This window comes from Gavia stellata, unplaced genomic scaffold (assembly GCF_030936135.1).
Source record: "Gavia stellata isolate bGavSte3 unplaced genomic scaffold, bGavSte3.hap2 HAP2_SCAFFOLD_72, whole genome shotgun sequence".
Classification (NCBI taxonomy): Eukaryota; Metazoa; Chordata; class Aves; order Gaviiformes; family Gaviidae; genus Gavia; species Gavia stellata.
In genome coordinates this window covers 241,920-268,205 of record NW_026776494.1, presented here as the reverse complement: position 1 = coordinate 268,205, position 26,286 = coordinate 241,920, and the positions used below count along the sequence as shown (strand labels likewise).

Below are 26,286 nucleotides of genomic sequence, written 5' to 3'. Positions count from 1 at the left end.
CCAACTTGGTTGCGCTGCCACTCAAACATTTACGCATGGTTTCTCTCGCTCACTTTTTGGTCAGTCCAATTAATGCCATACTTACGCATTAATCGTTGGGATTGCATATTTTCCCCTGCTTGTAAGCATAGCACCCTTTGTATTGGGATCTTCCACCTCCATCATGAAACTCCTTGGAATTCCGGTGCTCATTTTAATTCTGGGAACAGACTCAAAATTTTTGTCCTGTTCAGAAAAGAAATGCAGACATATCTCATCTTAAGACCCACACGTAAAATGGCATTTCAATGATTATTTGAAGCAGCAAAAGCCTGTAATCCTCTCCTGTTGCCTAGCGTAAGGGTTGCTCGACTAAAAGACTGATTTTCCTAAATGAATATAGCCAAGACGTTCCAAAGGCTTGAGCAGCATTTTGAACTCAATCGACATTCTTTGGCTCATCTTCAGGTTCCTGAAGGGTGAAATATCCCTCAGCTCACCATCCATTCAGAGAAGAGACACAAACCCGCTGCTCCTCCACAGCGCAATTCAGAGTGAGAGCTTAATTTGGTGCTCTGAATCAGTCACTGGAGAAACTTACATTCACCACCTAGACAGGAAGGTTGAATTCATAGCTCAAGCACATACATTCCGTGACTAACATTAAATGGCATGAATACTCACCCAGAGACTTGGGTAATTAACACATGCAAATATTCAATAGATGGGGTCAACAGAAACTGCCTATTCTTATACGAAATACTACAAACTGTGAACTGCCATTAAAGAGAGTCAAAAGCATAAAAATTTCCCCTAATATTGCAATATATAAAAATATGCATGAAAGTTCACAGAGAAAGCTCTATGCACACCTTTAATGTCTATGACCTCGAAAAAAGAAAATTTCACATTTGTGATTCCAGGTTTCCCTTGAATTTTGAAGGGCTTTGCAAAATTGCCACATAACCTCTATATTTCACCCCAAGAGAAACAATTCTTCCTAGGAGCGTTCATGGACTTGTTACCTAACTGCCAAGATAAAAAAATGAAAAACTAAGTCACACCACAAGTCCCCCACAATCTTACCCCAGTTGTTGGGCAGTTCTTCCTATAGTGGCCCGGTTTTCCACAACGAAAGCAAGTATATGATGGTGGAGGTGGAGCCAAGGGTTTCTTCATGTAACTAAAAGGTTTTGGGGAAAAAAAGAACAAGGTATGCGTGTGTCTCTCGTGTTGAAACAAACATCTCTACAATTTTTCCATCAGCTTCAAAGGACAGATTTGACATTATCAACACTTACTTGATTGGATCATACGCACAGCAAGACTGCATCATCATAGCTTTTATTTTCTCTTCTTCAGAAGCATTGGCTTCAGCCAGATCGGCGGTCTGTCGAAGAGGTAATTATTGGACACACACATTAGAAACACATTTAAGCCCACCCAGCCAAAGACACCACCACTCACCCAGTCCTGTAAAGAGCAGCACAACGCTAGCTGAGGTTGCATGAAAACAGCTGCTTATATAAAATATAGTTGCCCTGAAGACGTTCTGGGGAGTCCTGATGCCATTCCGTGCTGTTTATGTGCCTCTTAACCTACTTGAAAAGAGCACTCTTGGGCACTCAAAAGCTTAGGCTCTGTTTGGACCTTATGTAAAGACCTCTGTAAGCAATCCCATTTTCTGCCAAGTGGACTGAGGCGATGTGTAGAAAAAATGAGACTATCCCCGATGTTTAAACTGATTTTTAAGCTCCAGACTATTTGCAGGGGAAGATGTCCACTGGACATTTAATTGAGAAAGATGTATGCAAGTATCATTATTTACATTTTGCAGCACTAAAGGACACACAAGAGTCGGGGGAGTTGTTTCTGCTTACTGAAAGGCAGCTTCAGACACAGACGCCTTAAAAGGAATCCAGCTTTTTATAATCCCTCAGCAGGACAAAAGATGCTTTCCAGTAGAAATTTGACCATCATGTGCAGCAGGCAGTCACAACTGCATGCCCCCCCCGCCTCCTAACTTCTTCATGGAAAGTGAGTTAACTACAGTAAGCAAAACCTGCACTTTTTTCCAGATGACTGTGGCCTTTTAACATACAAATTGTAATCTAAACCTTATGCAGAACTAGAACTTCAACTTAATGAAGCCAGCTGATTGTTCTTCAGTAGTATTTGTTCAAACCTTTTTATTACACACTGGTCCAGGCACAAGCAGGGTCTAAGGGAGTGACTGTAAATGATGTGGACCTTCAAGCACCTAGCATTCAGATCAACCTCTCATGTTTTTGTTTTTCTAGGCATGCAACCAGCTAGTTTCCACGTTTTATTAAATGGGAGTTTCACAGACACAGTGTTTTCTCAATAGTAACATAATCCAGGTCGACATCTATGAAATCATCTCCATTAACATATAGAGAAAACTTTACAGATACTTGACTATTTCTTTGAACCCAAATGGCTTACAAAACACATCCAAACCCCACAAAACATTCCTAGGAATAGACCAAATCTCCAATATGGCATTTAATACACAGTAAGAATAAAACAGAAAACTTCTTACAACGCATTGCCTCCACGCTAAGCCAGCCTGCACTAAAGAGGTTAGAGGAAGTAATAGTTTTGAGCTGCTTTAGGTTATGTTCCTGCATTTTTCTGAAATACTTGAATTTTCTCAAAAGCTGAAATGTGTACTCCACTTGGACAGGTTTTCACATTTCAGAGTAAAACTTCACATGAGTTTACAGAACCAAGGACACGTTTAGGGACAGCACTAATGGAGACCGCTTTCTTTTGGAGGTTACCTTCCAAACTAATTTTTTTGGATTTTTTTTTTTCCAAATGTACACAATTTAATTTCTGCACTGAGAGTGGGAAGAAGTTACCAGAGGGAAGAAACTTCTCTTTCTTGGAAATGAACCCCTGCCTCACTTTTCAGATGAAAGAACTAGCTCCTCTGCATTAGGCCCTGCCTTCTCTCATCTTTGTAACTCTAAAGACTAGGCATTTCATTGGCTAGCACTGTGCCTTTTCACAAAGCACGATCACTAGCGCTTTCCCAGACAAAGTTACCCATTGTTGAGCAAAAAATACAAGCAGTTCCGTAGCAAAACATGGCATTACAGCAGTTTCAGAAGCTCACATCTGCTAATATGCCACACATGCACCTGGGTATGTTCCTCTAAACAATTAGGTACATTTATGCAATTTACACAGTCTGCGATCAAGCAAATTAGATTGTGTTGTCCACACTCTATATACTACAATTTAAGAAATTGTGCAGCATTCAAAGAATGGATCTACAGTCTGTAAGGACTAGAAATCCAAAAACAGCCATGCAATTGTCCACGTTCCGGAAACGCTTCTATTTTGGCTCTTGCAAACCCCCCTGAAATGTCCATAACTTACAGCGAATTAAATTCTTCTGTGAAAATCCTGTTAGTTTCCAACACAAAATTAGTGAAACGTATGAAAAACAGTAAACAGCTTCTGAAGTGCTGCTTCTTTGTGTCTTGAAGATGAGTAATACTGCAACGTTACATTGAGCCTGGAAAGGTACTCCCCTTCTATCTTCCCAAACTGGCAACTACTCTTTACGGGATAGTAGCAGAACATACAGACATTTTACAGTTAAAATAAATACTTTAAATGATTGAAAATTAAATTCAAGCTTTGCTCACATTACAAAGGTTATCCAGCTCTAGATCACAGTATAAGGTCTAAAAGTACGAAGCAAATGTTGTTTGAAGAGAATATGTATGTACCTTAATAAGCTGGGCCAGCGAAAGAGGTGCAGAAGGGTCATCAATCTGTTCACAAAAAAATAAACACAGATTCAAGTTCTACAGTCAAAACAGAGCAATAGTTAACCTCTACTGTAGCCTGAAAGTCTGCACTGTATCCTCTGAGTGTCCCTGAAAGAGGCATTTCCAACCTAGTGTAATTTGTACTTGTTCAAAACAAAGTCCAAACCCATGACAGCTTAAGAGTGCCTGTGTGGTTAGTGAGAAGAAACTAAAATAACCAAACCCGCCTGAGATCAATTTATTGCTCTGTGGTATCTCAGAGAGGGACCCTTGTCAAATGCTCACAAGTCCTTAAAAGTCGAAGGGGTAAGGAATCTGTCAATTTTCTGCTTAAAAGGATTGAAAAACATATTTAAGTTTATTTGAGAAGGAAAATGTGCCTTTGGAGAGGAGCACTCCGATCTGGGAAAAGAGACCATTGCAAGTGTTACCAGAAGATCCACCTTTCCTTCTTTTCAGAACATTTTGCACCCAGTTCTGTTAAAAAGGAAGCCTGATCAAGTACTTTGAAGCTTCATGCACCGTATGCCACTCTTTTTTACATGTGGGAAAGACAGGCCTATGTTTTCTCCTGGCAGGCACAGCCACTATCATTCTGTGGTTTTTCAGAACCCAACGAGTAATTAGGAAACCTCTCGATTGGAGTCTTGCATTAAACAGTCTGGTATTGACCAGTAACTGAAGCATAACAGTTAATAAACTAATAGTGAGTTCTTGTATTTTTTCAGGAAGTAGTTATGCTCTGGCCTGCAGGCAACAGTCTCGTTTCTTCGAGGAGGTGATAGCACTCCTTTCTACTGAACAGTTACCAAAAGCAGCCAATAGATAATTAATGTGCTATTTAGAACGTTTGCGCAACAACCATCTTCCAGTGATCCAACATTCGTGGGTCTTTTGTTTTTTCCTTTAAATTTCCATGGAATTATATCCTGCCAGTCCCTCCAGTCAGTCACGTTGAAACAACATCTCCATGAAACTTGTATACAACCCCAAGATAATACTGCAGAAGAATTGGGAAAAAAAACCCCAACCAACAAACAAACGTAAAACCCCAGACTCGACAGTCAATGTATTAACTCCCATTTCAAACAGAAGACTAAACAGCAACGAACACAAAGCAAGTGGGAAAGGGGAGGCAAAATAGGAGGAAAAGGCTATTCTCACTGCTGGAGTGCCACATTTAAATTACAGTGGTTTTCTAAAATCTGATAGCTTGGCTAAACTAAAAATTCAGCCAGGAAGGATCCCAGCTGTGCTTGACAGTGCTAAATCAATGGGCACAACTCTCTGCATTTCTGCAGCCTCTAAGGACAAACACCAACTAGAGCTCCTTGCAGTTACTGAACTTGTAATCCTAAACCAAAAAGGATCCCCTTTCTCGCTTTGGCTGTAGTTAACAGTAGGACAGCAGCACAAATGTGGAAGTCTAGGTTGCCAGCTAACATAAGAGCAAGACAATGAAGAGTCAAAGTATAAGCTATTGTGCATCCTTTTTAAAAAAATGTTAACTCATTTTCACTTTGCTGCTTTACTGTTCAACAACAATTGCCAAGCTTTCCAGTGATTTATTCCCACCACACTAAGATCCAGGTTCTGCTTTGAAATACATACAGAAATACATGTATTAACAAACCCAACCAAACAATAGAAACCCCCCACCCTTTAGACCAAGACCTGAGCTAGCTTTAAGAATAAAGCTCAGTGTGTCTCCAGCACTAGAAGCACCTGAGGCTGCTGTGCTTTGACAGGGAGGGAGAGAGAGAGAGAGGGCTTGTAAGGAGAGATGCAAGGCTTCCACCCACCCTGTGGCTACCCACAACCCAAACCAGGAACAGTCAGAGTAAAGAAGAAGGGAATGATTTTGCCTCGAATTTCATTTGCTTTAATTAGTTCTAACTAGTCTTCCCTCCCACCTCAGGGTTTTTACTTTTCTTTTTTTGTTTTTTGAGACATCTATGTTAGCTTATGGTAAGATGCTACTTAGAAATGTAATGCAGACATGCCAGGGAACACACGAGGCTAAAAGAATGTTTTTTTTCTGAACACGTGAGTTGTGTTTATACACATGCAAGGATACAAAGAGAAAAATAACTGTTTTCAGGAAAGAAAAACCCGTCAGAATTAGATCAAATACTATAAACGTGGTTTATATAAATGCATTACATTGACTACTAGGGTCACTGGGCCAGTTAAACTAACTCAAACTCACAAGGAGAGGCATTAAAAACACCACATGGAAATTTTTACAGTATATGGAATATTTTGAAATGCAAAGTTACACATCGTATTCGAGCCAAGTGGCAAATCAAGATCTAGACCACTACCAGTCAAGTATTTCCTTCTATTACTTATTTATATTTAGCAGCAGAATGACAGTGTTTTCAAACCTGAAGAAAAATGCTGCCCCTTTTCCAAATGTACATTCAGAATGGTGCTATACTAAAGAAGGGCTTAACCTTTGGGAAATTAAAGCAGCATCCAACCCTGAAGTCACCCAGATCCAAAAATGGACTGCAGGCAGAAGTTAAGAGAAATGACAGGGATTACACCCACTAATGCACCAGGCTCTAACCTTGTGCCAAAATTTGTACACTGGGTTTTAGATGCTTTCGTTTGCAGGCAAACTATTAAACTAAACTGATTAGTCAGATGAAGTGATCAAATGCAGAACTTGACAATATCACTTCGTGTAGCAATGCTATTTAAATTCACCGCCATCTATTAAAGGCATTTACGTACTCAGAGGGGCCCAAACAATATCATTTCAATTATACAGTTTTTGGAACAAATACCCAAGTATTTACGGACCTGAAAAGGAATCATTTAGCTGCACAGAACTGTCCTCACAACGTACGGGATATGTTGGTTTTGGTATTTGTTTGAAGCCCCAAGTCAAAATTAAGAAAGAGTACCAAGTTTAACAAGAATGGTTTCTCAGCTGTTTTTGATAACACTTTCAAGAACCATTAGGCAAAAAAGGTATTTAAAAACAACAGCTAAGTGATAGGCTGTGAAAATGGCAAAAAATACACTCCAAACAATTTGTATTTCGAGAAAGAAAAAGCACACAACACCCGATACAAACATCCAGAGTGCTAGCAGTAGACAGACAGCTGCAGAACATGGCGCCATGTTCTAACACGTTCTAAAAACCATCATACATTATCTGTACAACACACAGTCACACAGGAAATATTCTGGCATAGTCAGTATGAAATACAATGCATTACTAGGCACAAATACCAAGATTCCCATGAGAACTGTGCAAATGATGGCATGACTCAGTTTTTACTATGTTGAATCAAGGACATGCTATTTACAACATATTTACTGGAAAATATATTAAGCTAATGTTTGGAAAATTAATACAAGGCTACATTGTTTAGAGTGAAGTGCAGTGTGTAGGAAAAAGCCTGAGATTGTGTTTTTACATACTGCTTTTGGTGTTCCGCTCGCTGGCGCAGTTCGACTTCTAGAAGAAGAAATAAAGGTGATCAGAACTTCAAATAAAGCACTTGTACCCAACATCGAGCAGTGAAAGCACGTTGTAAAACCACATCAGAAATATTATCTTCTCATAGTCTAGTGAATATGGAAATTTATTCATATACATAAACTCTTCTCTCTTTTGATAACACTCAGTGCCACTAATAAAACCACCCAAAATCCCATTTCTACTTTGTCACAAATTCCTCTAAGACTTACAGATCTAGAACACAACAGTACAAGAGGAAGTCCTCGGATATTTTGTCTCTGCTGCATTAAGTATCTAACATATGAAGTCTGTAGTACAGCTTTGTGTTCTTAAATAATCAAGCATCAACATCTGAAGGTAACTTTAGCCAAGCTGTATGCCCCTAGTCTTACAAATAGGCACCAGAGAGAGCACTTCAGTTTCTAAGAAAGAACAGGGATAGTCGAGACCCTTTGAAGTGCAAGTTTACTTAAGGGTAAAAAATCAGTCCTCTGACAAAGAAATAACAACAATGTCAGCAGCATAGTCTTTAGAACAGTGTTTCTTTGTGGAAGCCCAAGCACTGTGTTCAGACATTGACCATACTTAGCCATGAAAAGGCCAAAATACTACATGTGTTACATATGCTATGTTAACTAAGAATAGTAGTAGAAATGTCACCTGAAAGCAGCTCCTAGGATTTTGTGCGATTTAGGAGCCCTGTGGGGGGAAAAAAAAAAAAAAGGTCTTAATTGCCAGAATTTGCTTTAAGATAATCTTGAACATGCTACAATATCTTAGGAAATATTTATTGTGTTTGAAAACCTGCTGAGATTCCACATACTCATTGATCTGTATCTGCAGGCTGCTCATCATGAATCAGACATTCAACCACTGATGTAGTTAACAAACAATTCAGACATCATCCAAATTGTCCCATGAGCAGAGGCAATTCCGAGGCTGCTGTGGAACTGAGGCACAAATAGAAAGGCTCATGCTTCCTGCCACTACTACAACAGCACCAGGCTCGCAGCTACAGCCACGTACCTCCTGAAGACGAGGAAGCATGAGGAAATACTTTAGATGGCCACACATGGGTTTCTTCATCCACTGAACCTGAAGAACATACTACAAGGGGAGTAATGCACTTTGAAGGCCTCTCCACCATTTCAGCACACATTCATCATTCCCAAACACTAACCACTCTACCAGCTGTTTCTGCAATGCTTCCAGCTGAAGGAATAGAAAGCTGATCTGCCTGGTTAATTTTCAATGTTAGAACAGCGGTGCCAATCTTCCCTTATCCCCACATCCAGCTATTTATTTGACCTTTGATGCTAGCAGCACCTATCCTCTCATTTTAGGGCAGCATTACAATAGCAAGAGAGGGCGCCATCCAACCAGAAACAGAGGATGCACTGACGAGGCAGCACTAAGCATACGTATTTCAATTAATCCCCCAAACAAGGCCGTGTTTATAAGCACCACGCTGTGGCGTCCGGAATTACTAGCGAGTGCCTGAAAGCAGTGCAACAACCATGGCACTAATATGCCCAGAGTTTACGTGCAGAGCCACATAACTTCAGGGGTTTTTGCTTGCAAATGCTTCGTGGACACCAGGATGCTGCTGTACTGTTTCTTCCAGACACCCTGTAACTCATCAGTCTACTTTATTTCTTGAGAACCCACGTTACAAAAACGTGGCAAAACCACAAGCTAGTAACAGCTACTCATTGTGGTGGAGACGCATATCTTTAAGGCGGCTGCAAAACATGACCATTCAAACAATGCTAATGTAGCTGATACAGAACTGGACTGTATGAATACAGAAATGACAGCCATAATCCTGCAGTCACGATTGCATTTGCATAGCTGTAATTGCAATCAATATACCCCATTCTCTGTCCTCCGTAAATCTTAGGAACACAGAATTAAACCCTGGAGCAGAGATATCTGCTTAGGGGAAAAGCAGGCTTAGACAGACAACTAGTAACATTTGGGAAGGTCCTAAACTGCTTACGCAGTTTCAGGTTTGGAAAGGATTCACTGTTCCTTCATCGTACTCGCACAAAAGGCAGTACACTTTAGGATATTGTTCTTTTTCTCTGCCTGAAACGGGCATTGTCTTTAGGAAACTAAGAGGAATCACTTATGAATGCCACTTCTTGTTTGCGTGGTTCATCAGCAGGCAACCTTGGTCTTTCCTCTCTAGTTAGCATGCAAATCCCCCAGATTGGGGGCAAAAGAAAACCTGCCATATCCTACCCCCTGCTCCTCCAAATGCCAGAAATAGTCAAACACTCAGAATCAGACTCTTCTGAGATGGCAACAAATTCGAAGTTTACACTACAATGCATATCTCCCTCTACTATAAAAGCAATAAAAGCAAACACACAGAATGAGGAATCTCTCCACCGAGAGGAAATGGGGTCTACAACTTGGCCCTCAGAACAACCACCCCAAGAAGAAACACAAAAGAATCATTGCACAGATTACCAATGTGGGAGTTCAAACCCCATGTCCCAGCAGGCCCAAAAATGTAAGTCTACTTTGGGACAGATGCATTAAAATCTACCCCACGACAACAAAACTTGACAGCAGCTTTAACAAGAAAGAGCCCATCTGAATGTGCTTTATGGATACTTACAGAACACAGGTTTTGCTGGTAGCTTTAACTCCTCCCGCAGGGATTCTTCTAACGATTACTGAGGAGTTCTTAGGAATCAGGGCCCGATCATCGGTGTATTCTGAAAACAACATAAAACCAGAAAAAAACAGGAGTCAGTTCCTAAGAATGTGTATTAATCTGCAATTATATAGCACTTCAGAGAATCCCTTTAGGGATACAGAAGCAAAACTTTATACGTAACATCACGCTGTTACCGTCTCAACACACTAACGGTACATTTCAAGAAATCTTCAGGTTTGATAATCAAACACAAGCAGCAAAATCTTTTCCAGTTTTTTACAATAGTTTGAACGCCAACAGCAAAATAGTCTCAAAGGTCACAAAAGGAGAGCCTGCTAATGCACGAGGTTCTTTCCTGACCTAGCTTAAGTTGCTTTTGCTTCCATTAGGCTACAATACCAATAGATCTTTGGAGAAAACCAAAGCACAGCAAAGTCTCCCCTGCATAAACCAGACTCTAAAGTCTGACTAGCTTGCCCCGCAACTAAACAGGCACTTAGCTAAAGCATGAAAACTCTGCGCCAGCGCTTTTGTGGCTGTTGACTAAAACCGATACACCTACACTGCTAGTGCTCCAGACTGACAGAACAGGAAGAGAGCCTGCCATCGCTGCCTATTTCTTGGAGCTTAATCCATCAACAACCACACTTCTCAGCTGCTCAGTGCTTTCCATTGAAATGGAAACGAAACTGGCAGGGCTAGAGGATTCTTTCTGGTCCAGATCACAAACCACTGGATGAAGACCAGTTCAGAGCCCCATTTTTGGGTTTCTAGCATTTTTTTTGTATTTTCCCTGATAAGCAGAATAGCACATTCTCCAAGTGCTTGGAGTCAGAATGTTACAGGGCAGGAAAGAGTACTCAAGAGACCTGAGTTCTGGAGTCTGCAGTCCTTCCACTATATTGTGAGAACATCTAGTATAAAAAACAGGTCAAGAAATTCAGATCAAATTCAAAGGAGGCAAGTTTAAATGCCTCATTCCTGAGTACAGGCTTTTTGAAGGGAATTCTGCCTTTCTAGAATGTGTCTCTAGAGTAAGCGTGGAAGAGGACACACCCCCCCCCCACCTTTTAAAATGGGTCCTAACCATCCATTTTGCTTTCCCAGCATCTTAAAAAGAGTCCATCAGAAATTTTTTTTCCACTGATACTTAAAATCCTGTTTACTTTTAGCTTGTATTAGCATTGCTTCTATGACTAGATTTCCATTATGAAAAGTAACAGTTACTGAACTGTAAAAGTTTAGAGGAGTACTCAGAAAAATCTGAACAAGTAGGCCATCTTCACTCAAGGTCCACTTGGTTCTTTCCAAGATCACATCAGCGTTTAGTCAGTCACAGACTATGTTATAAAAACCCAATACTTCATGACCACATGTAAGAATTCCAAACATCCCATTTAGGCAGAATATCCGGGCCTAGTTTGTTCCTTTATCTTCCGAAGGTGAGTTTAAGCATCTACATCTGATTAATAACAACTGAAATTCATGGTTACCCATCTAAACCAAAAATATGACATAGACATAGATGACACTGAAATGTATTCTCCAGCTTTAGCTCTGAAAACCCCTGGGGGATTTTTGCGTTTTCACAAGGAAAACACCCTTACCCCTTGCTTCAGTAAGCACCTGTGTCTCTAATATAGCAAGCGTAAGATTTTATGCTCATTTTACAAAGGTCAAAGTGCAACACAACCTGCCTAGAGGAGGATCTTGTCGCTGTTAAACAAGAGTGATGCTCTTTAAAGCAGGAAAGATACTCCTGCTTGAACTTCGCCTTCAGGCAACGCCACATTTAGCAGAACCTAGTGAAGCAGATACTTTGTCTTCACTGTCTTTGGATTACATATGAAAACAAAGCAACACACTTTGTAAAATGGCTATTATGGATATTAGAGTAACACTTTGTGGGGGAACATATTTACGAGCATAAATTTTTCTTCTGAAATGTTGCGTTCTGTTCCTCACCTGCTATAACAGAACCCACGTGCTTGGCCTATTTCAAAATTCCTCTAGTGATAATAATTGGGCTCCTTCAAAGTTTATTACCATCCAGCATTCTGGTTTTAAGGCTCTGTTTGACACAGACCCAACTACTACAGGACTGACGTCAGCCAGTCGGCCATTCAGCCTGCTAGCATTTGTGAAGCTGGAGGTACGTTAGCAACTGATGACAAAATTCAGAGACCCTTTGCTGCAGCAAAGCCCTTAAAGCAAATTAAACACTGTTCAAAAGGTCTTGACCATTTTCTTCAATACTACTAGAAAAATTCAAGCCTTGTGAAATGTCTCTCTGCCTACGCATGTCATGCAATGCAATGGCATCCCTAAGACCCCTAACATCGTGCCCTTAAGTCTCTTCGCAGACATGCTCCTGAAATAGTTTCAATACCTGTAGATACACAGCGAGCTTTAAGTCCAATCACTTGAAAGGCCAGGGCTGAAGTTACAGTTACCGCAGCGTACATATTTTTCTGTTTAAGTTTTAATACATCAAAGAGGAAGAGGAAAAAAAACACTAGTCCACATTTCAAAGAAAGGCTGTTGTAAAAGTGTCAGAGAACCACAGGAAAAAAAAAAAAAAGAACTTTAAGGACTGAAAACACTTTATAAGTCTTTTTATTTCTGAAAAGTCACAACCCAGAGTCTTTAATCACATTTAAACTTACCAAGATGGCAGATTACCAAACTGAAATGTCATACCAAAACCATTATCACCTCTGAGAAAGAAGCACCATTTATTAGATTTAAAAGAATTTATGACTGCTCTAAGAACATTTCTTACGTATATTCACCGTAAATGTTCTGCCATAAAACCTCAGTATTGCCCTGATGTGGTTAGCATGTAGTACCAGGAAAAAAAAATCACAGTTAGAAATGGATGATACAATGATGTTCAATAGCATCACTTTCAGCTTACTCTGTTTTTATAAGATATCCTCCCACATTTCCTTATCATTTTACCTAGAGGAATTCCAGGAAACCAAAACTTTGGTAAGCACTACATGTCGCACGTCAACCACGTCTCCTTCTACGCCTAGCTCCGTGTCTAAAACACAGATCTGAAGGTAGCTGTCGGAAGAGCAACTACAAAAGAACAGCTCTGTGAGGCCCCCAACACAAGTCACAGCTACCGATCGTGGCCGAATCGCATTACCGCTTCCCATCCCGCTTCAGCCCCGGCGCCGCTTGCCCTCCTGGTCCCCCCGCACGCCGATGGGATGGGCCCCAGGCTGACTCCCCCCCCGGCTGCCCGCACGCACCTTCTTTGCTCTGGGCGTTGGTGATCTGCAGGTCGCAGTTGGCCGCCTTCAGCTTCTCGCGGCCCATGATCTGGCGCTTGAGGTCGCACAGGGAGATGTGGAGGCCATTGAAGGTGACCGTGGCATAGTTCAGCTGGGAGGAGAACTTATAATGGACGCACGACATGGTTGGGGCCAGGCGGTGCCTGCTTTGCGATGGTGTCTACCACGGCAGACCGCGTCACGACCTCTGTGCTGGCGGCTTGAGGAAGGGCCCACTGAGGGGGTCGGGGAAAGCAGCACCCCCTGAGGTCGAGCTCCTCCTCGCAGCCCAGGCGGGCGTCAGGCAACGGGGAGAGGCCTCTGCAGCCCCGGCTCAGACCCACTCCCTCTCTCGCACACAGCACTTCCAGGCACAGTTGCTCGCTGTGGCGCCCCTGCCTCAACATTCCACAGAGGGGTTTCCCCTGCCTCAACATTCCGCAGAGGGGTTTCCATTGCCTCAACATTCCGCAGAGGGGTTTCCCCTGCCTCAACATTCCGCAGAGGGGTTTCCCTTGCCTCAACATTCCGCAGAGGGGTTTCCCTTGCCTCAACATTCCGCAGAGGGGTTTCCCTTGCCTCAACATTCCGCAGAGGGGTTTCCCTTGCCTCAACATTCCGCAGAGGGGTTTCCCTTGCCTCAACATTCTGCAGAGGGGTTTCCCCTGCCTCAACATTCCGCAGAGGGGTTTCCCTTGCCTCAACATTCCGCAGAGGGGTTTCCCTTGCCTCAACATTCCGCAGAGGGGTTTCTGGGCCGACAACCGTTGCGCACACACAACAGCCCCCCGCACCCAGTGCATTTTGACAACAGGCCCGTGTCACGTGAGCGCGGCGGCCCCGCCATCTTCTTCCGAAGTCTGAGCGCCCCACAGGGGAGGGCCGTTACCAGTCCGTGTCACCGCCCGTCAGCCCCGGGCCTGTCACTGCCCCCGGCTGCTCGTGTCCCTGCTGCCCCCCGGCCCATCACCGCCCGGTGTCCTGTCACCCCCCAGGCCTCTCACCGCCCGCTGTCCCTCCTGTCACCCCAGGCTGGCACCACCCGCTGTCCCCTCCTCTCAGCAGCCAGGCAGGGCAAGGCAGCCTGGGGAGATGCAGCGGCCTTTTCCTGGGGCCCTCGGCTAACGAGGACGAGCTTCCACGACAGCTTAGTTTAGGTCTTTCAATGCCTTTTGGGTTTCCTAAGTCAGGAAAGCCTTTTGATTTCAGTGCTGTCCTCTATATCCAAGGGAGAGTTGGTTTTGCTCTTTGTGTCTGTTTGTTTTTCCTGTTCGTAGTGGTTTGGAAGCCCAGGTTTTAATAGGGTAGCATTGCTTAAAAGCCAGTGGTGGAATATGGATTATACATATTCGTTCCATAATCCGGCCATAGCCACAGTCCAGCTACAGCAGCAGAGGCAAATAAGCCCGACTGTTGCATATGCCTTAAAAGCCCATCCTCTTCCAGAAATCAACTCCCCTGGGTATCTGTCCCATTGAATTCTCAGTGGTACAAGGACGGGCATCTACGTTAGGAATTTTCACTGAAGAAAGGAAGGATACCACCCTGCTGCCAAGAAGGGTTTGTCGCTAGTCTGAAAGGAGACCCCTGGGTCTATCTACTGCTGTCTACAAGAAAAAGTGTTACAGCCCTCTGATAGCATGTGGCACTAAGTTCCACCTGTCTGTAACAGCTTTTATCCCACAGTTAGGGGTTGCAGAACTAGAAAGAGCTATTGCAAATGTGTCAAGGGAATTAGAAAAAGCCATTACTGAAAGCACAGCTAGTATTACAGCCCTACGGGAAGAAATCAAATTATTATCACAAATGGTAATATAGAATCCATTAGCCCTAGACCACTTTTTAGAAGTACAGGACAGAGTATGTGCATCATTGAATAACAGCTGCTGGGGTCTTATGTAAATCACGCCCAGAAAAGTGAAACTGATAGAAGCAAGTGTCTCTAGTGATCTCCTTGCCCATCCACCTGTGGTCACATCTACCTGGCTGGCTGTGCCTCCTCATCCCATGCCCACCTCTAGCAAATGAAGGTGGGGTGTTGCATGGGAACATTTTACAGTCAATGTTCAAAGCATTCCTGAGTTAGGACTGAGAAAGAAATGAACCTGTGTGGCATCAGGTGCTTGTTAACGTCATCACACTTAGCAAAAGCCTTCCTAGAAGATGGTCTCTCCTGGAAGTCCCTCTGCAACCACGCTGAAATTGAGATGCAAGAATAAACTCATTACCGTTGCTGCACACTTACCATCTCCCAGGGGAAAGTCACTGAGCGTGGAAGGCCATAGCAGGAATCAAGTGTCCTGGACGTTTAGTAGGGCCTGCTGAGGGCTTCTCATCAATGAGTGGTTTAGGCCGCTTAAAGAATCACCATCAAGGGTACTGGGAAAAGCGATTTTAATAGAAGTTTATAAAAATGCGACTCAACAGAATTCGATGGCAAGGTTCACTCTACTACTTACTAAAACATACAAAGGGAAATCAAATGAGAATCAACTCAGAATGATTTATACAGAGGGAGAGAGCGGAGAAACAAAGGGGTAAAGAATAAGGAAGACCCTCCCATTGAGTCACAAGGTTCAGAATGGACTCCCTTGCTTTCTAAACTTCTCAAAGAGGAGATTAGCTGCCGCTGAACCCAGACTCATTCCAAGGCTTGGTCAACGCTTTCTCTCTAAAGGAAAAGAGAAGGTACAAGGGATGAAGAGTTCCTCCCGTTGAGTCACGAGGGTCGGAATTGACCCCCTTGCTTTCTAAGCTCCTTCTCAGAGAGCAGTCTAGGTGCGGCTAGGTGTAATCCTAGTCCCAGACTTGGTCAATGCGTTTCATCTAAGGATTATGTGTATTTAGCAGCAATTTGAGGTTCATTCACTGTTTGAGGTAAATTATAAGATTTAGGCAGCACTTAATCAAGGATTAATTTTAGGATTTACAAAGCGAGCTAATCACAACAATAGCCTGAAGCGAGCTAATCACAACAATAGCCTGATTACAGATTGATCCACGCACGCACGCACACAGACATAAAGCTATAGATACATATACAAAGGTATACCTGTTAAAAATTCCCCTCGAGTTCCGTGAAATATTCACTTCAAATGTCTCAGTATTTCTCAGGGGGCCAGGGTTGAGCCTCCAGGAGGGGAGGGTTTCAGCCCAGGTTTCGTCGCCAGCTTTCGGTGGCAGTCCTCCAAATTTCACAAACTGGAGAGTTTGCGAACTCTGAGAGGCGTCCCACTTGGAGGGAGATGCTGGTCGCAGCCCACTGCGGTCCAGGAGAGCTCAAAGGGCCTCCCTTGGGACCGCTGTTTGTAGGTTTGCAAGATGATTGGCTTTAGTCATTAGTAAAATGATGGCATTTCGGTAACCGTGGTGTCGTTCCACTTGGGTTACGATCCTGATAAGGAGTGCTCCAGGGCTGTTAGGGAATGACAGATCATCCCATGCTAACACTAATGCCAAAGCTGAACCCCTCACCAGATGCCTGAAGCCTAAACCCTCACCCAACTCCCTAATCCTGTCCCTCACCCTCCCTCATCTTCAACCCCTCTCCTAAGCCTAACTGATGTTTCCCAGGATCTAGAAGCAGGGCAGGGATTGTGAGGTTCTGAAGGGAAAGGCCAGGGAGATGAGATGAGAGGTTAGGCAAGAGGAAGGTGAAGGCATAGGTGACATTGCCGGAGAGTAGGTTGTGATGTCATTTCTGCTGGAGGAAGCTGGCTGGTGAGGAGCAGCATTGTGAGGATGCTTGTGAGCGACATCAAAGAGAGAAATGGGACAACGGGGTAGGCCAAAGGAGAGGCATGTGAGAGGGACAGCACTTGCTTGTTGTCTGTGAGGTCCCTACCCCTCAAATGCTAGCCTTAACGGCAGCCCTCACCTCTAGCCTTAATGGCAGCCCTCACATCTAGCCCTAACCCAACCCCTCAACCCACAAAGCTAGTCAGTGCTCAAATCAATTACAAGAAGCTCTAAGCAGAATCACAAACCCTCACACTGAGCCTCACCCTGATCCCTAACCCTAAAAGGGGAGCTCTCAACCCTAGCCCTGCCCTGAGCACAAAGCCCAAAGCAGAAACTCTCCCCAGATGCCCGAACCCAAGCTGCTGACATAAACCCCTAACCCCTAAGCCCTAGCACCCTCCCTCGAAGCCCCTAACCTTCCACCTGTCCTCCATGGCACTGCAGATGCCATTCCGCGTGCAAATACCAAGAGAGAGAGCACTGCAGGCGAACACACTATCGCAGAAGGAGATACCCCTGGAGGTGCAGATGTCGATGCAGATACCTTTGCAGATGGATGATCCATTCCTAGTAACATTGCAGATGCAGGTGCCACTGCAGCACAGGAGGCTTTCCTGGGCCCTGTGCACTTTCTAAGGTGCACTTTTATAAGGCGACCTGGAGGACGCATCCATCATCAGGTCTGTTGATGTCATCAAATGGGGAGGAGCATTCCTGTGCCTTAAGGATGCCATTCAGAGAAGCCCTGCTGGGTGGGAGGGATGTCTTGCCACAAACCTCCTGAAATTCCACAAGAACTAGCACTGGGTCCTGCACCTGGGCCAGACCGGCCCCCTCCAGTGATATGGGCTGGGGATCATCTGACCGGGATGCAGTTCTGTGGAACATACCCTGATGCTCCTGGGCGACAGAAGACAAAACACCTTCCAGCAGTGTGCCCTGGTAGCAAAGAAGTGTCCTGGGCTGTATGAACGGGGGCCTCACCCAAAGATGGAGGGAAGCGATTATCTCCCCCTACTCGTCACTCATTAGACCACATGCACAATACGGGGTCAATTTTTGGGCTCCTGGTACAAGAAAGATGTTAATAAGTGGGAGCAAGATCAGCAGAGGGCCATGAAGATGCTCGGGGCCTGGAGCACTTCCCTGCAAGGAGATGCTGCAGGACAGGGCATTTTCATTCTCTAGAATGGGAGGGCTTTGGGACCCTGCCAGCAGCCTGGCCAGTCCCTAGGCAGAGGTTTTCAGGAAAATGGATCCAAATTCATCCCTGTGGTGCTTGGCTTGAGGAAAACAGACAATAGTCTAGACGATGTTGAAATATGAAAGCTTCAGGCTAGAGGTAAGGAAAACCTTCTTCCCCTTTGGAGCAGCCCAGCATTGAAGCAGGTTGCCCAGAGGGGCTGTACCATCTTCATCCTGCCATATTGCCAATTCCTTTCTGGATAGCTAGCTTTTATAAGGCAACCTGGAGGACGCAACCATCATCCTGTCTGTTGGATTCTTTCTCCTTAACGGTCAGTGTTTTGGGGACTTGCCTGTGGCATTTAGCCCATGGCAAGAGGTCACGCAGAGCAGCTGTGTTTCTGGCCCCACCCTGGAGAGAAGCCACCTGCGTGCACTGAAAAGGGGGGGTGCCAAGATGGGCTGTGTCCCTGGGGGCAAGCCTGTGCCTGCGGGATGCTCGGCCATGGGGTGAGAGCATGTAGGGAAGGGCTGGACTGCTTTCACGGGGCAGTGTTTAGGTTCGGTCAGGTGAAACGGTGCTGTCAGAGCTCTCTGCCTTGCTTATGCTGTTGATCTCGGTGCTCTCCTCTCGTCCTTGTCTTGCAATGTTTTGGCTGAGGCATAGACATGAAATGGAGGGAGCTGATCGTCCTCACTCACGCACATGCCCTCTCCCTGCAGCTGAAGGTGACCAGACAAGGTCTTTGCGGGGGGTGTTGTTTTATTAGTCTCATATCAGAGGTATTAGAGGAATTGTGTAGAGGGAATGTCGGAGTCCAAAAGTGGGAGCAGGTGCCTGGGGCTTGATCAGCGTCACCTGGAAGGGGAAAAGTGAGGAAAAAATAGGGTGACCGTGGTGCCTTGTTCTTAAGAAGACTTGTCTTCAGAGAAGGCCGTCTGGCATAACAAGTTGATGTAGGTGCATTTGCCCAGAGCTGAGCTGGCACTGGAACTGGCTCCAAGTCCAGAGTCCTTCTAGCTCCACCCAGACTTTGCTAGATGCCCCTGCCCTCCCAGCTGATCCCCAGTGCATAAGAAAGGTCTGCTCTTGGGTCTGCTTGTCCCTTCTGCGGCGGTGTGTCCTCCTGAAGAGCTTGTGATGTGTGAGCGCCTATCAGCATTGAATGGCTCAGCTAGGGGAGATGCAAAGATGGGGGTTTTGGCCTCCCTCTGCTCGGCTTTGGGCCAAGGCCAGGGAGCAGGCCTGCTGTCCTGTGTTTTGTCACTCCAGTAAGGTGGTCTTGAGTTCTCAGAAGCCCCGTCGGAAGGGGGAGATGCTTAAGGGTTGGTTGTTGCAAAGCGAAGGAGGAGAGGTGGGCAGGCTGCCTTACCTTTCCCGGGTGGTAGTCTGCTGGCCCCGGCTTCACTGTTTTGTCGCCTCCGAGTCTACTGTTGGTTCCCATCGTGTACACGGGAGCCCTTTTTTTGTAGACGTCCAGTTCCACCTTGGGGAATGCAGCAGGACCTGGCGTCTGTAAGAGAGGCAGGGAGGTTGTTGGGTACAGAAGGCGGGTGTTGATTCTTGCTGGGTGCCCACACGGGCTGTGCTACTTGAGCTGGCTGGCCAGAGAAGTGGTGTGAGAGGCACGGAGCGATTGTAACAAGGGAACCTCCATTTAACCTGCCAAGAGGCAGATTTCCCAGAGGAGGAGGGAGATTCCCATTAGTGCCGATGAGCTTTGCCCCACCAAAACCGTTAGTGTTAGGAAACGAGGGACCGCAGGTGTCGGCAGAGCCTCCCCTTTCCCGCTGTTAAGAGCAGGAGAGCCAGGGGACCCGAGGCTTCTTGGGTTTTGCTGCTGGTGCAGGGAAGTGCGCGTTAAGAGAGGCTGCAGCAGGCGCTGGAGCCCTTCTAACCTGAGCTTCAGCTGCTGACGCGAGAGAGCAGAGAAGCATAGCTCACCTTGGAGAGGTCTTCAGCAAAGCCATTGTGCTTACTCTTCCCTTTCATGGAGTAGCACGGGCTGGCGTGGGTGTAGGCTGTGTTGGGTCCCACCAGCCGAGGCAGGGTGTAGGTGCCAGGACCTGGAAGGGGAATGGGAAGAACGCCTGTGTGAGTCCTGCGGGGAGAGCAGCAGCGCTGGGGTGGGAGAGGAGCAGCCTGTCAAGGCTGCTGCCAGGAGCAGGAAGGATGTTTTGCCCCTCCTCCCAATGTATTCGTCTTCGGTCACACATGGCGTGTGTTGGCAGCTCCAAGCCTGAGTTGCCGCTTCTTCTATGGGATGAGAGAAGTTGGTGGTGTGGAATAATTGCTGGAGGTAACTTAGGAATTAGATTTATATTCGCATTTTACGGAAAGGCACTATTCACTAATCTAGCCGTGAGAGTTCTCACTGAACGCCATAAATCCCTTAAGTGTGGCCATGCTAGGTCATGGAACACGACTGGACTGAAAGTGCATGGTGTTACGAGTGCATCTGTAATCGTAGGAGTTCAATACATTGAACGCGACCGGACTTGTAACACAGAGCATTGGGCATCACTCAGAATCTAAGCCTCGCCGCCCCCAGCCCCTCTGATATCTGAGGACAAGCTGGAACGCAAGGGGGTTTATTTTCTGCCAAATTGCCTTGCCCTTTAGCGCAACAGGTGGTCTGGGACATCAAGCAAGCTTGTCAAGAGGCCGTTGCGTCCTGCTGTGCAGGCTTTTCCCTAGGCCTGTTGAATAAGCTGTCCAGCAGATTTTCCTGGGAGGACACACAGGCTGCAAGTGTGTGTATTTCCCCAAGTTCCCCTACCTGGAGTTTGGTCGGTTTTGACGGCCTTGTGCCGGAAGGCCATGGACTGTGCCGGCGCGCATTTGTAGAGGTGTTTGTTGGCCTTGTCGGTGGAGTAGTCGCCTAGGGCAGAGGAGAAATGGAGAAAAGCAGTGAAGCTGAGCTCTTTTCCTCAAGCCAAAGAGGAAAGGTCAGGTGGAGGTCTCAGCCTTGTTTGCTTTCTGTCTGGAAACCTCTGAAGCTCCTTCAGGGCGTGAGCTGATGGTTTTGTACCCCGGTAGCACAGGGCAAAAGGAAGGAGTGCTTGTCTTGCCTGAAAGAAGTGCTGGAGAAATGGTACTCACTCGGTCCAGGGGTGACCTCGGTCTTTATCTTGGGAAGTCCGCACATGTGGTGTGCTGGAGCCACGTACTTCCCGTTTCTGGTGATGGAGGGCTGGACATAGTACCGAGGACCCGGAGAACAGCTGTCTGCAACGGGACGTTTGGCCCCTTGAAACGTGTACGCAGGCGCTTTGGTTTTGCTGGGATTGTGAGCCAGGTAACCTAGGAAGAAAAGCCTGTGAAAGGACACCTGCCTGCAACTGCCTATTTAAAGCTAGTTTCTAAGTGGAGGAGTCGGAGTTGCCAGCCTCAGGAAAGTCCCTTCCTGTGTGACTTTTTCCTCCAAGGAGGATACCAGCAGGCCAATACAATGGTACAACGACCTCCAGCAAGAACAATGTAGGCACTGTGCAATTAATCAGCATATCTCCAAAATGCTATTGTTATGAAGTAGTAACCCCCACAATAGTTGCTAAGTTAACTTAAAGCAAACGTAAAGATCGCTTCCGTGACGTTTTGCTTTCCCAGCGCCCTGATGGAAAAGAAAATGAAACTTTACTGCTATGACAGAGGAGGAGAAGAAGAAAGTGAAGGAGAAGAAGCAGAGAAGTTGAAAAAGAAGGAGAAGAAGAACAGGAAGAGAAGATGAAGTACAAGAGGAGAAGATGAAGGAGGAGAAGAAGAGAAGGAGGAGAAGCAGAAAAAGAGGAAGAGGAGGAGGAGGAGAAGAGAAGAAGAAAAGGGTGAAGTGGGAGCAACAAGTTTGTGGCAAAGATACAGAACAAGCTTCCTCCTGTGCACTCAGGCGTTAAGGGGCTGCTAAGGCCACCTCTGGGCTTTGCAGAGCCAGGCAGCTCTTCTCCGGGGCTTTCCCATGAGCAGCCTGAGCTTCCTCTGGCAGGCCTGTGTCCTTGCTGCAGCTGAGAACATGGAGGATTGGAGCAAAGGGGAATGGGGCAGTGGCTACTTGTCCCCTGGAGGTAGTGGATGTGGCGCTCCCCCCTTGTATGGTGGTTTTACCTGTGGTCCCGGGGATTGAGTACTTGGGTCCTGGGCTGGTAAACTGGGCCATGATGGGGCCGCGTGGGCGATGAGGTCTCCAGGTGCCCACCCAGGCTCCGTCCATCTTGGAGGTGGCTACAAAGCCTATGGCAAGAGCAGGAGAGTTGTTGAGGGGCTTCTCTGACAGAGGCCCGGTGTGAAACCTCCCCAGGAGGAGCAGCGACGCGTCACCTTTCTCAGCCTTGGCCATCGGACTGGGTGCGGACGAGCTCGTTGGCTGCTGCAGCTCTCAGTCGCAGAGCACAGTGAGGGTGAGGGCAGGCAGCGATCGGGCAGGAGAGGTTGTGCTGTCAGCTGCCAGGTGGCCTTGGGAAGAGGCCTTCACTCATCATGGGGACGCACTGTGACATCATACAGGCTCCTGGCGCCTGGCATACGTGCTGTTGCGTGATACGGCTGATCAGGAGCTGGGGTTGTCCAGCTTGCAGGGCTAGACCTTCATGAGGTCTGCATGGCAGAAACATGCAAGGAGGGAAAAACTGATGTGATTTGTGCATTTCATCTAGCAGCCTTAGACTGTTGGGCTCACGTAATAGCATGAATGTGCATTTGAGCACCTGGAATTTTCTATTTCATGTCTTATTTTCCAGATGTCCCTGAATCTACCTTTTTTTCTTGGGGAGGGCAAATTGGGCCTGATGTTAGTAAGAGGAAATTGCTGCTGGCAGCTCTCAGTTACCAAGGCTGAGGAATACCTCTGCAGTGCCACTTTTAGGAGGTTGTCCTTGGAAACACAGGCACGAGAGGCCTTTCCCAAGGTGCAGAAGAAACCGTGCAGACTTGTGTGTACTTTCTTGGTTATGCAAGGAAAGCTAGATGCCAGCCACAGATCAGGAGCGTTTTCACATTTCTCCCCAGGAAGTCACATGTCCTATATTACATGGGTTTCTCATACGAATAAAAATTGTGAGAGGGCACAGAAGGGTTTCTGTACTGGGCCTGGCTGGGATGCAGGTAATTTTTTTCCTCGCAGCCTGCATGATGCTGTCTTGAGTATTGAGGGTGAATAGGGAATGGGAATCAATGAGAAATGCAGGAATGAAGGGATGTCTTGCAGCTGTGCTGGACGGCGTGGAACTGTTTGAGGAAGATGTCAGCAAATGGGATGATCTGGAAGAAAAAAAATGTGAAAACTTTCCTAAGGAAGAAGTCTTTTTCTCAGAGTAATGTTCTTGGAGCTCGTCAGCTTGGCCCCATTTCCACCCTTTTTGTTTGTCCACTTGTCTAATTCTGTACTGCCAACAGTTCAGATAGTACAGAATCATAGAATCACAGAATCATTTAGGTTGGAGAAGACCTTTAAGATCATCCAGTCTAATGGCAAATAAACACTGCCATGTCCACCACTAAGCCATGTCCCTAAGTGCCACATCTACACCTCTTTTAAATACCTCCAGGTACCACTTCCCTGGGCAGCCTGTTCCAGTGCTTGATAACCCTTTCAGTGAAGAAGTTTTTCCTAACATGCAATCTAAACCTCCCCTGGCACAACTTGAGGCCGTTTCCTCTCATCCTATCACTTGTTACCTGGGAAAAGAGACCGACACCCACCTGGCTACAACCTCCTTTCAGGTAGTTGTAGAGAGTGATAAGGTCTCCCCTGAGCCTCCTTTGCTTCAGACTAAAGAACTGCAGTTCCCTCAGCCGCTCCTCGTAGAACTTGCTCTCCAGACCCTTCACCAGCTTCGTTGCCCTTCTTTGGACTCACTCTAGCACCTCAGTGCCTGCCTTGGAGCGAGTGGCCCAGAGCTAATCACAGTATTCGAGGTGCGGCCTCACCAGTGCCGAGTATACAAAGGTACAATCATTTCCCTAGTCTTGCTGGCCCCACTGTTTCTGATACAAGCCAGGATGTCATTGGCCTTCTTGGCCACCTGGGCACGCTGCTGGCTCATAATCAGCTGGCTGTTGATCAACACCCCTAAGTCCTCTTCCACCAGGCAGCTTTCCAGCCACTCTTCCCCAAGCCTGTAGCGTTGCATGGGGTCGTTGTGACACGAGTGCAGGACCTGGCACTCAGCCTTGTTGAACTTCATACGATTGGCCTCGGCCCATCGATCCAGCCTGTCCAGATCCCTCTGCAGAGCCTTCCCACCCTCAAGCAGATCAACACTCCCGCCCAACTTGGTGTCGTCTGCAAACCTACTGACGGTGCATGCGATCCCCTCATCCAGATCACTGATAAAGATATTAAACAGAACTGGCCCCAATACTGAGCCCTGGAGAACACCACTTGTAACCGGCCATCCACTGGAGATAACTCCATTCCCCACAAGCCTTTGGGCCAGGCCATCCAGCCAGCTTTTTACCCAGTAAAGAGTATGGCTGTCCAAGCCATGAGCAGCCAGGAGGAGAAGGAGGGAAAAACAAGAGGCCACAGGAAGGAAGAGAAGGAGGAAGGCAAAGGAGGCTACGGGAGGAAAAGGGAGAAGGAGAAGGAGGAGGAACAAACAGAGGCTACAGGAAGGAAGAGAAGGAGGAGGCAAAGGAGGCTACAGGAGGAAAAGGGAGAAGGAGAAGGAGGAGGCAACAGGAGGCCACAGGAGGAGAAGGCAAAAGAATGCAAAACGAGCAACAAGAGGTGGTTTCAACATGAGGAAACAGCAGGAGGATGAGGAGGCAAAAGGAGGCAATAGGAGGAAGGGGAGGAGAAGGAAACAGGAGGCAACAGGAGGCAAAAGGAGGAGGAGGAAGAAGAGGAAAAAAGAGGCAACAGGAAGAAACAAGAGGAGGAAGAAGAGGAGGAGCAGGAAATGGGAAGCAAAAGGAGGGAACAGGAGGAGGAGGCAAAAGGAGGCAATAGGAGGAGAGGTTACAGGAGGCAATAGGTAGCAAAAGGAGGACACAGAGGAAGGAAGAGGATGAGGCAACAGGAGGTAACAGGAGGCAACTGGAGGAGGAGGAGGATGAGGAAGCAACAGAAGGCAACAGGAGGCAGCTATAGGTAACAGAAGGAGGAGGAGGGAACAGGACGAGGAAGAAGAGGAGGCAACAGGAGGAGGAGGAAACAGGAGGCAAAGGAGAAGGAGCAGGAGGAGGAAACAGGAGGCAAAAGGAGAAGGTAGAGGAGGATGTAACAGGACGCAGGTGGAGGCAGTAGGAGGACAAGGAAAAGGAGGCAAGAGGAGGCAGTAGGAGACAACATGAGGAGTGGGAGGAAGAGGAAACAGGAGGCAACAGGTGCCAACATGAGGAGGAAGAGGAGGAGGAGGAGGAGGAGGAGGAGGAGGAGGGAACAGGAAGCAACATGTGGCAACAAGAGGAGGAGGCAAGAGGAGGCCACAATAAGAAGGAGGCAAAAGAACGCAAGAGAAGAGGAAGGGACCAGGAGACAAAAGATGGAGGAAGAGGCAACAGGAGGCAAGCAGAGGAGGTGGGAAGAGGAGAGAAGAGGAGGCGAGGGGAGGCAAGAGAAGGCAACAGGATGCAAAAGGTAGGGGAGTCCACAAGAAGAAACAAGAGGAAGGAGGCTACAGGAGAAGAAGGGTGGCGATGAGGAGGAAGCAATAGGAGGAGGAAGAAACATGAGGCAACAGGAGAAAATAGGATGAGGAGGAGGAGGAGGCAACAGGAGGCAAGAGGAAGCAACAAGAGGAAAGAGGAGGAGGAGGAAGAGGAGGCAGTAGGAGGCCACAGGAGAAGGCAACAGGATACAACAGGAGGACAAAGGAGGAGAAGGAGGATTCAGCATGAGGAAACAGCAGAAGGAAGAGGGTGAGGAGGCAACAGGAGGAGGAGGAGGAAGAGTAGGAGAAGGAAACAGAAGGAAACCGGAGGCAACAGGAGGAGAAGGAGGAGGAGAAAAGAGGAGGCCACAGGAGGCAAAAGGAGGAAGAGGAGGAGGCAACAGGAGGCAATGGTAAGAGACGGGAGAAGAGGAGGAGGAGAAAGAAGAGGAGGCAACAGGAGAAAACAGGAGGAGGAGGAAGCGGTGACAGGAGGCAACAGGTAGCAAGATGAGGAGGAGGAAGAGGAGGCATAGACACAACAGGAAGTAACTGGAGGAG

General features: G+C 46.5%; 2 protein-coding genes across 2 annotated transcripts; both read right to left on the bottom strand.

Annotated features, from left to right (window-relative positions):
• Positions 1-1,276: 1,276 nt before the first annotated feature.
• On the bottom strand, positions 1,277-13,354 carry LOC132321041 (E3 ubiquitin-protein ligase RBBP6-like). Its single transcript, XM_059834648.1, has 5 exons — positions 13,189-13,354; positions 9,887-9,986; positions 7,221-7,257; positions 3,744-3,788; positions 1,277-1,369 (listed from the first exon to the last, which is right to left on the bottom strand). Exons 1-5 carry the CDS (start codon positions 13,352-13,354, stop codon positions 1,277-1,279), a joined length of 441 nt encoding a protein of 146 aa, XP_059690631.1.
• Positions 13,355-18,907: 5,553 nt separating this feature from the next.
• Positions 18,908-22,343, bottom strand: LOC132321040 (outer dense fiber protein 3-like). The gene is made up of 6 exons (XM_059834647.1): positions 22,238-22,343; positions 21,239-21,439; positions 20,916-21,017; positions 20,081-20,202; positions 19,509-19,649; positions 18,908-18,994 (listed from the first exon to the last, which is right to left on the bottom strand). The coding sequence occupies exons 1-6, from the start codon at positions 22,341-22,343 to the stop codon at positions 18,908-18,910; spliced, it is 759 nt and encodes a 252-aa protein (XP_059690630.1).
• Between the last annotated feature and the right edge of the window lie 3,943 nt (positions 22,344-26,286).